This window comes from Bufo gargarizans, chromosome 5 (assembly GCF_014858855.1).
Source record: "Bufo gargarizans isolate SCDJY-AF-19 chromosome 5, ASM1485885v1, whole genome shotgun sequence".
Taxonomy (NCBI): domain Eukaryota; kingdom Metazoa; phylum Chordata; class Amphibia; order Anura; family Bufonidae; genus Bufo; species Bufo gargarizans.
Genome location: NC_058084.1, coordinates 210,078,023 through 210,090,121, shown reverse-complemented (window position 1 = coordinate 210,090,121; position 12,099 = coordinate 210,078,023). Strand labels below are relative to the sequence as shown.

Genomic DNA, 12,099 nt, shown 5'->3' with positions numbered 1-12,099 from the left:
CCCCATTGATTTACATTGTGTGTCAGGGCGGATTGGCTCAGTTTCATGAGACAGACACCAAAGCGGAATGGAGACGGAACTGAGCCAAACTGATGCATTCTGAGCGGATCCTTATCCATTCAGAATGCATTAAGGGCAAAACTGATCCTTTTGAACCGCTTGTGAGATCCCTGAATGGATCTCACAAACGGAAACCAAAACGCCAGTGTGAAAGTAGCCTAAGCCCTTTCCAGTTTCTGCCTGGCTAAAAATATTTTTTTCGAATCCGTGCATTACTCAACCAGGAGTCAGCAAAACTGTTTGTACCTGCCCATATCATCATTTCTCGCCTAGACTACTGTAACATCCTCCTCTGTGGCCATCCCGCTCTCCAATCTATCCTCAACTCTGCTGCCCGACTAATACACCTCTCTCATGTTATTCCTCAGTTTTTTCTCTCTGTCAGTCCCTTTACTGGCTCCTCATTGCATAGAGAATCAGTACAAAACAATAACTGACATACAAGGCCGTCCGCAATCTGAACCCTCCCTACATCTGTGACCTGATCCCTTTCCACAAGTAATCTTCAATCTTCCCAATACCTCCTTCTCAACTCTCCTCTTATCACTTCTTCTCACAATTGCCTCCAAGATTTCTCCTATGCATTCTCCATACTTCAGAACTTTCTACCCCAACACATCAGAGTCTCAACTTCAGTGGAAACCTTCAAAAGAAACCTGAAAACCCACCTTTTCAGACAAGCTTAAAACCTACAGTAAGGATGCTACCACTAAACTGCTGTATAACCAGCTTTAGACTTTCCTATTGTATGATTCCACCATCCCCTGTAAATTGTAAGCCCTTGTGGGCAAGGTTCTTTCTCCTTCTGTACCAACTTGTCTTCTTTATGCTTATTACAATTGTTTTGTATTATGTACAGTACAGACGAAAAGTTTGGACACACTTTCTCATTCAAAGAGTTTTCTTTATTTTCATGACTATGAAAATTGTAGATTCACACTCAAGGCATCAAAACTATGAATTAACACATGTGGAATTATATACATAACAAAAAAGTGTGAAACAACTGAAAATATGTCATATTCTAGGTTCTTCAAAGTAGCCACCTTTTGCTTTGATTACTGCTTTGCACACTCTTGGCATTCTCTTGATGAGCTTCATGAGGTAGTCACCTGAAATGGTCTTCCAACAGTCTTGAATGAGTTCCCAGAGATGCTTAGCATTTGTTGGCCCTTTTGCCTTCACTCTGCATCCAGCTCACCCCATACCATCTCAATTGGGTTCTGGTCCGGTGACTGTGGAGGCCAGGTCATCTGGCGCAGCACCCCATCACTCTCCTTCATGTTCAAATAGCCCTTACACAGCCTGGAGGTGTGTTTGGGGTCATTTTCCTGTTGAAAAATAAATGATGGTCCAACTAAACGCAAACCGGATGGAATAGCATGCCGCTGCCATACTGGCACCCCCACACCATCACACCTCCTCCTCCTTGCTTCACGGTGGGAACCAGGCATGTACAGTCCATCCGTTCACCTTTTCTGCGTTGCACAAAGACACGGTGGTTGGAACCAAAGATCTAAAATTTGAACTCATCAGACCAAAGCACAGATTTCCACTGGTCTAATCTCCATTCCTTGTGTTCTTTAGCCCAAACAAGTCTCTTCTGCTTGTTGCTGTCATGGTCTTACCTCCTTGCTGGTCTCCTTCGTTTGACATGTGCTGGCGGCCATCTTGGTTTCTGGGTTTCTTGTAGCCTCCCACCCTGCGGCTCCTCCTTCCCACTGGGAGGAGCTGTATGCCTAGCTCATATATATAGGAGGTCTGTGGCTTCAGTTCCCTGCTTGGTCCTCCTGTGCTCACATGCTTCTAAGACTGCTGCTGCTTCTGGTTCCTGATCCTGGCTTCGTCTGACTACCCTGCTGATTCCTGATCCTTGCTTCGTCTGACTACCCTGTTGGTTCCTGATCCTGGCTTCATCTGACTACCCTTCTGGTTCCTGATCTCTGGTTTCACAAGACCCTGCTTCGGTTTAGCCATCCGTTTGGACTTTTGCCTTACAGCTTTATTTTCAATAAAGCCTTCTTATTTCCACTCATCTCTTGTTGTACGTCTGGTTCATGGTTCCATGACATTAGGACCAAGCCATGAATTCTGATGGTACAGGGCCATCCTCGCTACCTACGCTAGTTGCCAGACTTGATCAGCAGGATCACCTGTTGGGTCGGTTCGCTGTGGCGTTGCAAACCCTGCTTGAACGCACGGCTCATTTAGCTTCCGTTGCCGATGGGTCGGTTGTCGCTCCTGGGCCCGCTCCTACTGCCGCTCCGGTTGTTGCGCCAGAGTCTACCCCGACACCTGTTGCTGCGCCTGCGGTGTTTCGGGGTATGACCGGTTCTGCCCCCCTTCCACAGCGCTTTGGGGGAGAGCCAACTCAGTGCCGAGGTTTCCTTAACCAGGTGGGCATTTACTTCGAGTTGCTGCCACATGCATTTCCTACTGAGAGATCAAAGGTGGGCTTCTTGATCTCGCTGCTCTCGGACAAGGTCTTGGCCTGGGCCAGCCCTTTATGGGAGAACAACAATCCGGTGGTTGCCGAGTTTTCCGGTTTTGTTGCTTCTCTTCGGAAGGTATTCGATGTGCCGGCTCGTGCTGCCTCTGCTGCGAAGCTCCTTATGTCCATCAGACAGGGTTCACGATCCGTAGCTGAATACGCCATTGAGTTTCGTACCCTGGCAGCAGAGGTGGGCTGGAATAATGAGGCTCTGGTCGCTGCTTTCTCTCATGGTCTCTCGGATGCCTTGAAGGATGAGGTTGCAGCTAAGGACCTACCTGTGGAGCTCGAGTCTCTTATTTCTTTCCTGATTTTGATTGACACCAGACTCAGGGAGAGACCTTCCTTTCAGGAGAGCCTGCGGAGGCCTTCTAACAGATTGGCGCCTACGTTTGCTGTCCCACCCGTGCCTCCCTCTCCTCCCACGCCTCCTGGGGATGACTTGTCTGGGGGTGAACCCATGCAGCTGGGGTTTGCTCGCCTGTCCGAGGGGGAGAGGGTACTCCGGAGACGCGAGGGCCGATGCATGTACTGTGGTCTCGGTGGGCATTTTCGGTTGGCATGCCCGAACCGTCCGGGAAACGCTCGCACCTGAGATCCTGTCGGGGGCAGATCTTGGGTGGAGTCTCCTCGTCCCCGGTTTCCCGTGTTGACAAACCACTGATTACTGTTGTCCTCTCCTGGGTCGGGGGCTCGGTGACGACCCAGGCGTTGGTGGACTCTGGTGCTGGTGGTTTGTTCATTGATAGTGTGTTCGCTGCCGCCAATTCCATTCCTCTGCAGCCTCGAGGTTCCCCACTGGCTCTTGAGGCGATAGACGGCAGACCCCTTCTGCCGCCACACGTGACTCATGAGACCCTTCCAGTGGGGATGGCCATTGGTGCCGTTCACAGAGAGTCGGTCTGTCTCCAGGTTATTTCGTCTCCACACTACTCGGTGGTCTTGGGGTACCCCTGGCTCCAGAAGCATAATCCGACTTTCGATTGGAAATCGGCCGAGATCCTCTCGTGGTCACCGCAGTGTGGGGCTAGTTGCATCCATGGGCCTGTCAAGTTGCTGTGTACTTCCTCGGACTCTCTGTTGCCTCCTGAATACGAGGAGTACCGGGATATATTCGATAAGGTGCGTGCGGTTGCCCTACCTCCGCACCGCCCATACGATTGTGCCATAGAGTTACAATCTGGTGCCGTTCCTCCTCGTAGTCTATCCACTGTCGGTAGCGGAGAATGAGGCCATGGAGGAGTACGTGAGGGAGGCGCTTTCACGCGGACACATTCGCAAATCCTCGTCCCCGGCAGGGGCTGGATTTTTCTTTGTGAAAAAGAAGGGCGGTGAGTTGAGGCCTTGCATCGATTACAGGGGTCTCAATCGCATCACGATCAAGAACGCTTACCCGATACCCTTGATTTCCGAGCTGTTCGATCGCCTCAAAGGGGCCACGGTCTTTACCAAACTCGACCTGAGGGCGGCATATAACCTGGTAAGGATCAAGGCGGGCGATGAGTGGAAGACCGCGTTTAACACCAGGACCGGTCATTATGAATCCTTGGTTATGCCCTTTGGGTTGTGCAATGCGCCCGCAGTCTTCCAGGAATTCATCAACGATGTTTTCCGTGACCTGTTGCAGCAGTGTGTGGTGGTCTATTTGGATGACATCTTGGTATATTCTGAATCCATGGAGGCCCACATTCAGGATGTCAGACGAGTGTTGCAACGGTTACAAGAGAACAAGCTGTTCGGTAAGCTTGAGAAATGCGAATTTCACCGATCCCAGGTAACCTTCTTAGGTTACATCATTTCCGCTGAGGGGTTCTCCATGGATCCTGAGAAGGTTTCGGCTGTCTTACAGTGGCCCCAGCCCAGTGGTCTTCGTGCCCTGCAGCGCTTTTTGGGCTTCGCCAATTATTATCGGAAGTTCATCAGAGACTTTTCCATGCTAGCCAAGCCTCTCACGGATCTGACCAGGAAGGGCAGTAATCCCCAGGTCTGGCCGCCCGAGGCCATCCGAGCTTTTGAGGCTCTAAAGTCCGCCTTTGTGTCGGCTCCGATTCTGTCGCATCCCAACCCTGGGTTGCCGTTTGTCCTCGAGGTGGACGCGTCTGAGACGGGAGTAGGCGCCCTCCTGTCTCAGCGTAGAACACCAGAGGGTCCTCTGCTTCCTTGTGGGTTTTACTCCCGGAAACTGTCTTCCGCGGAGTGCAACTATCAGATTGGTGACAGGGAGTTATTGGCCATCGTGCAGGCCCTTAAAGAATGGAGGCACTTGCTCGAGGGCTCGGTGGTTCCGGTTCTCATCCTGACGGACCACAAGAATCTGACCTACCTCTCTGAGGCCAAGAGATTGACACCACGTCAGGCCAGATGGGCTCTGTTCTTGTCACGTTTTAATTACGTGGTCTCCTACCTACCCGGTTCCAAGAACATCAGAGCGGATGCCTTATCACGGCAGTACTCCGAGCTGTCCGGGGAGGAGTCGATTCCGACTTCGGTCATACCTCTGAATCAGATCCTGGCCGCCATTCGCACCAGCCTGACCTCTCCCCTGGGTGAGCAGATTTTGGCGGCTCAATCTAGTGCTCCCTCTGGGAGACCCAACGGCAGGTGTTTTGTGCCTGAGGAGTTGCGCACTCGGTTGTTGCGAACCTACCATAACTCCAAGGCCACGGGGCATCCTGGAAAGAATCAGCTGTCCTGGGCTGTTTCACGTCTGTTCTGGTGGCCTTCTCTACGTTCCGACATCGCCGCATATGTAGCGGCATGCTCCGTTTGTGCCCAGAGTAAGTCCCCTCGGCACCTTCCGTTGGGCCTTTTGCAACCCATAGCCACCGGGGAGCGTCCATGGTCACACCTGGGGATGGATTTCATTGTGGACCTCCCTGCATCCCGAGGCCATACGGTCATTCTCATGATAGTGGATCGGTTTTCCAAAATGTGCCACTGTGTACCTCTCAAGAAGTTACCCTCTGCACAAGAGTTGGCCTCGATTTTTGCCAGGGAGGTCTTCCGGTTGCACGGTTTGCCCAAGGAGATTGTGTCGGATCAGGGGAGTCAGTTTGTGTCCAGGTTCTGGCGCGCCTTTTGCTCCCAGTTGGGGATTCATCTCTCTTTCTCATCGGCCTACCACCCTCAGTCCAATGGGGCCGCAGAACGATCCAATCAGGCCTTGGAGCAATTCCTTCGTTGCTATGTCTCCGATCACCAAGACAATTGGGTTGACCTCCTGCCTTGGGCTGAGTTTGCCAGGAACACGGCGGTGAACTCTTCCTCTGGGACGTCTCCCTTCATAGCCAATTATGGGTTCCAACCTGCCGTGTTACCGGAGGTATTCTCTCCCCAGGATATTCCGGCTGTGGAGGATCACCTTTCCGTCCTACGTGCTTCTTGGGTACAGATCCAGAGGTCCCTTGAGGTCTCTGCGCAGCGCCAGAGACTCCAGGCTGATCGCAGACGAGCGGCCGCTCCTTCCTACCAGGTCGGAGACCGCGTATGGTTGTCCACCCGCAACCTCAACCTTCGAGTGCCCACTCCCAAGCTGGCGCCTCGCTTTGTTGGTCCCTTCCGAGTGCTTCGCAGGGTAAACCCGGTAGCCTATGCCCTTGCGCTTCCTCCTGGCATGCGGATCTCCAACGTGTTTCATGTCTCCCTCTTGAAGCCACTGGTGTGTAATCGTTTCACTTCCTCGATTCCTCGGCCTCGTCCGGTCCAAGTGGGCAATCGTGAGGAGTATGAGTTGAGCAATATCCTGGACTCACGCCTGGTCCGCGGCCGGGTGCAGTTTTTGGTCCATTGGCGTGGTTATGGTCCAGAGGAGCGTTCCTGGGTTCCCTCCGCAGATGTCCATGCTCCTGCCTTGCTCCGAGCCTTCCACGCACGCTTCCCTCAGAAACCGTTCCTTACTCCGCGGAGGAGGGGCCCTTGAGGGGGAGGTACTGTCATTGTCTTACCTCCTTGCTGGTCTCCTTCGTTTGACATGTGCTGGCGGCCATCTTGGTTTCTGGGTTTCTTGTAGCCTCCCACCCTGCGGCTCCTCCTTCCCACTGGGAGGAGCTGGATGCCTAGCTCATATATATAGGAGGTCTGTGGCTTCAGTTCCCTGCTTGGTCCTCCTGTGCTCACATGCTTCTAAGACTGCTGCTGCTTCTGGTTCCTGATCCTGGCTTCGTCTGACTACCCTGCTGATTCCTGATCCTTGCTTCGTCTGACTACCCTGTTGGTTCCTGATCCTGGCTTCATCTGACTACCCTTCTGGTTCCTGATCTCTGGTTTCACAAGACCCTGCTTCGGTTTAGCCATCCGTTTGGACTTTTGCCTTACAGCTTTATTTTCAATAAAGCCTTCTTATTTCCATTCATCTCTTGTTGTACGTCTGGTTCATGGTTCCATGACAGTTGCCTGTCCTTAGCAGTGGTTTCCTAGCAGATATTCTACCATGAAGGCCTGATTCACACAGTCTCCTCTTAACAGTTGTTCTAGAGATGTGTCTGCTGCTAGAACTATGTGTGGCATTGACCTGGTCTCTAATCTGAGCTGCTGTTAACCTGCGATTTCTGAGGCTGGTGACTCGGATGAACTTATCCTCCGCAACAGAGTGACTCTTGGTCTTCGTTTTCTGGGGCGGTCCGCATGTGAGCCAGTTTCTTTGTAGCGCTTGATAGTTTTTGTGACTGCACTTGGGGACACTTTCAAAGTTTTCCCAATTTTTCGGACTGACTGACCTTCATTTCTTAAAGTAATGATGGCCACTTGTTTTTCTTTACTTAGCTGTTTTTTTCTTGCCATAATACAAATTCTAACAGTCTATTCAGTAGGACTATCAGCTGTGTATCCACCTGACTTCTCCACAAACGCAACTGATGGTCCGAACTCCATTTATAAGGCAATAAATCCCACTTATTAAACCTGACAGGGCACACCTGTGAAGTGAAAACCATTTCAGGTGACTACCTCTTGAAGCTCATCAAGAGAATGCCAAGAGTGCGCAAAGCAGTAATCAAAGCAAAAGGTGGCTACTTTGAAGAACCTAGAATATGACATATTTTCAGTTGTTTCACACTTTTTTGTTATGTATATAATTCCACATGTGTTAATTTATAGTTTTGATGCCTTCAGTGTGAATCTACAATTTTCATAGTCATGAAAATAAAGAAAACTCTTTGAATGAGCTCACCAAAATTGGACTGTTAAAGACCGGAAAAATGTTGCCTGGTCTGATGAGTCTCGATTTCTGTTGAGATATTCAAATGGTAGAGTCCGAATTTGGCATAAACAGAATGAGAACATGTATCCATCATGCCTTGTTACCACTGTGCAGGCTGGTGGTGGTGGTGTAATGGTGTGGGGGATGTTTTCTGGGCACACTTTAGGCCTCTTAGTGCCAATTGGCCATTGCTTAAATGCCACGGGCTACCTGAGCATTGTTTCTGACCATGTCCATCCCTTCATGACCACCATGTACCCATCCTCTGATGGCTACTTTCAGCAGGATAATGCACCATGTCACAAAGCTTGAATCATTTCAAATTGGTTTCTTGAACATGACAATGAGTTCACAGTACTAAAATGACCCCCACAGTCACCAGATCTCAACCCAATAGAGCATCTTTGGGATGTGGTGGAACGGGAGCTTTGTGCCCTGGATGTGCATCCCTCAAATCTCCATCAACTGCAAGATGCTATCCTATTTATATGGGCCAACATTTCTAAAGAATGCTATCAGCACCTTGTTGAATCAATGCCATGTAGAATTAAGGCAGTTCTGAAGGCAAAAGGGGATCCAACACCGTATTAGTATGGTGTTCCTAATAATTCTTTAGGTGAGTGTATATACAATTGGCTAACTGTAGATATGGTCCAAGAGAAGTTAAATAGGGTAAATGTGAACAAAGCTCCGGGTCCAGATGGAGTACACCCAAGAGTTCTTAAAGAACTCAGTTCAGTCATTGCTGTGCCCCTGTTTATAATTTTTAAGGATTCTCTAGGGACTGGTACAGTGCCAAGTGATTGGTGCAAGGCAAACGTGGTGCCCATATTCAAAAAAGGACCACGGTCCCCCACAGGTAATTATAGACCAGTTAGTTTAACTTCTGTTGTGGTAAAAGTGTTTGAAGGACTCTTAAGGGGCTATATACAGGAGTATGTGACTATAAATAATATTATAAGTGATAACCAGCATGGGTTTACCAAGGACAAAAGTTGTCAGACTAATCTGATTTGTTTTTATGAGGAGATGAGTAGTAGCCTGGACAGAGGGGTGGCATTGGATGTAGTGTTTCTGGATTTTGCAAAGGCTTTTGATACTGTCCCTCATAGACGCTTAATAAGTAAAGTAAGGTCTATTGGCTTGGAAAGTATAGTTTGCAATTGGATTGAAAACTGGCTGAAGGACCGTGTCCAGAGAGTTGTGGTCAATGATTCCTATTCAGAATGGTCCCAGGTTATAAGTAGTGCACCCCGAGGTTCAGTGCTGGGCCCTTTATTATTTAATGTATTTTTTTTATAATATTGAGGATGGGATTAATAGCACCATATCAATTTTTGCAAATGACACTAAGCTGTGTACAGTCTATGGAAGATGTCCACACACTACAAGCTGACTTGAACACTCTGAATGATTGGGCATCAACTTGGCAAAAGAGGTTCAATGTGGACAAATGTAAAGTTATGCATCTTGGTAGTAATAATTTCTGTGCTTCATATGTCCTAGTGATGTAGCACTGGGAGAGTCACTTATTGAGAAGGATTTGGGTGTCCTTGTGGATGGTAGATTAAATTACAGCATACAATGTCAATCAGCTGCTTCTAAGGCCTCCAGGATATTGTCAAGCATTAAACGAGGCACGGACTCGCGGGGAAGGGATGTAATACTACCACTTTACAAAGCGCTGGTGCGGCCTCATCTGAAATCTGCAGTCAAGTTCTGAGCACCAGTACATAAAAAGGATGCACTGCAGCTGGGAAAAGTACAGAGGAAAGCTACTAAAATGATAAGGGGCATGGAGGGTCTTAGTTATGAAGAAAGATTAAAATAATTGAATTTATTTAGTCTTGAGAAGAGACGTCTAAGGGGGGACATGATTAACCTATACAAGTATATAAATGGGCCATACAAAAAATACGGCGAAAAGCTGTTCCATGTAAAATGTGCTCAAAAGACAAGTGGGCACTGCCTCCGACTGAAGTATCCCCTCCACTTTCTTTTGGATTTCAGGTTTCAATTGTGTTAAGTGTATATACAGTATACTTGTAAAGGTACACTAAATAATTATGCCTGATGAAGACCTTTGTCTGAGGTCACAATATGTTACATTAGTGTTTTCCGTTTATACCTATTTCATAAATGCTAGGGCTTATAAGCCTATTTAAATAGATAAATGGGGTCACTTATCAAACGAGTATAAAGTAGAACTGGCTTTGTTGCCCATAGCAACCAATCAGATTCCACCTTTAATTTTCCAAAGGAGGTATCAAAAATGAAAGGTGGAATCTGATTGGTATCTATGGGCAACAGCAGTGCTGTTTTTTTTTTATCTTGAATTTCGGCAGAACAATGTAACGCACCAACCATGGGTGCTCAGTGTTAGCATCCTGAGTTTGAAGCTGCTACTTCTTCAAGTCAAACGCTTGACACATGCCTACAAATTGAGTTGTTCCAATATATAGCAAAAGTAATCTAGAGGATCATCATTCCTAAAATGCTGTTAGATTTTAGGCTTCTCTGAAGAATGATACCTTATATGCAGCATTAAGTTAGTAAATATTTTTGATGTGAACGTTTGCAGCAGAAATTAGCACATTCATAGCTTTTTTTCTACTGTATGATCTCTACATACCTGTGAAGGAGATTTAGGCCTTGCTGGTGCAGGAGAGGATGGTGCTAATGTATGGTTAGGACTTGCTACTGGACTTGGTATCTGTGGAACCTCTTCGGGTGGCGATGGGGTCTTTGCAATGCGGAGTGGACCAGAATCACTAACACAGATGAAATAAAGACACTCTCATGATGATATTCTGGTCTAAAAATTAGTACAATATACATATAAGAAAATGTATTCTAGTAGGACAATAAGGGGTCACTAATCTACTGAGTATCTTTCTGCATGATTAACAGCTTAACGTTTAACCATAGTCCAAAAGCACTGCAATCTAACGTTTTACCTAGGAGGTAAGCCAAAACACTCACCATCGATTTCTGTGGCAATATTAAACAAAAATATTAAAACAAAATTATATATTTTTTTAATTGTATCTTTTTTTTAAAGAATGCTGTCAGTTACTTATAGTCTAATCTTCCATTATACACCTTACCAATCATTCATGACATTCACCAAACTCACAATTAGAATTTGAAGTGACTACTAAAGGTCCAGTCTCTGTTAGGCCTCATGTATGTTGCTGAATTGTATGGTACCTATGGTGTTTCCTGATTGTGCCATTATATGGAGGTATTTTCCTCTAGAATAAAAATTTCTAACGGAGTATAACTCTATAATACAGTGCACTTGTTTTGCCCAATACAGTACATTCAGAACATTTGCACATGTCAAATTAAAATGTACAGAACTTAAACCTAAAATCTCTACACAGTGATGGATCAAAATCAACCCTGGCCACTGCTGTTATGCTGTGGGGACAGAAGTTAGAAATATTTCAGTCATTTCACTTCATTTTTGTGATTTCCATAGGTGAGGTCCAAGCATGTGGAGATTGGATACATAAAGTCTGCACAAGGCAATTCTACTGGATTCTGAAGCTGAACGCAAGCTCTCCTAATGGCTTTAATTTGTGGTCTGACATTATGTATTTTTACCAAGGGCACTGGATTTAACATGGGAAAGGTTCTAGTTAGGTTTATAATAGATCACACAGGTACAGTATTTCAACAGTTACTGATCAGGGGAATGTGAGCTATTATGGAAAGGAGGGGGAGGGATTATGTAGTATTTTAAATGGCAAGATATTTTCCAGTAATATCCAAAATTGAGCAGCACTACCGGTCCAAATTGGATAGTCCATGCAGTGGCGGTGCCAGCAGTCTAAGACCAGCAGGCCCCAGATAATCAAGGATTTGGGGAAAATACTGCAGCACTCGATGTCTCCAATGCATGTCCTAACTTGTTCACCAAGAATGTGACGTCTTTTTGAAGCAGAGTTACAGTATACACCAATGTTCAACACATATACAGTTGAAATCTGAAGTTTACATACACTATATAACAAGACACATATGCATGTTTTTCTCAATATCTGACATGAAATCAGAATAAACCTTTCCTGTTTTTGGTCAATTAGGATTACCATAATTATTATTCTTTGCTAAATGCCAGAATAATGAGAGAGAGAGAGAGAGAGAGAGAGAATGTTTTAAGGCAGCTTTATAACTTTCTGGAAAGTCAAAAGTTTACATATATTTCATTAATACTTGGCACCATTGCCCGTAAACTGTATGACTTGGGTCAAACGTTTTGGATACCCTTCCACAACCTTCTCACAATAGTTGGTCGGAATTTGGGCCCATTCCTCCTAACAAAACTGGTATAACTAAGCCATGT

General features: G+C 46.8%; 1 protein-coding gene across 1 annotated transcript in view; it reads right to left on the bottom strand.

The window, feature by feature from the left end:
* Positions 1–12,099, bottom strand: part of AMPH (amphiphysin) — a 301,192-nt gene that overhangs the window by 91,222 nt on the left and 197,871 nt on the right. The window contains 1 exon segment of the mRNA XM_044294372.1: positions 10,381–10,519. Coding sequence (XP_044150307.1) covers positions 10,381–10,519 — 139 coding nt within the window.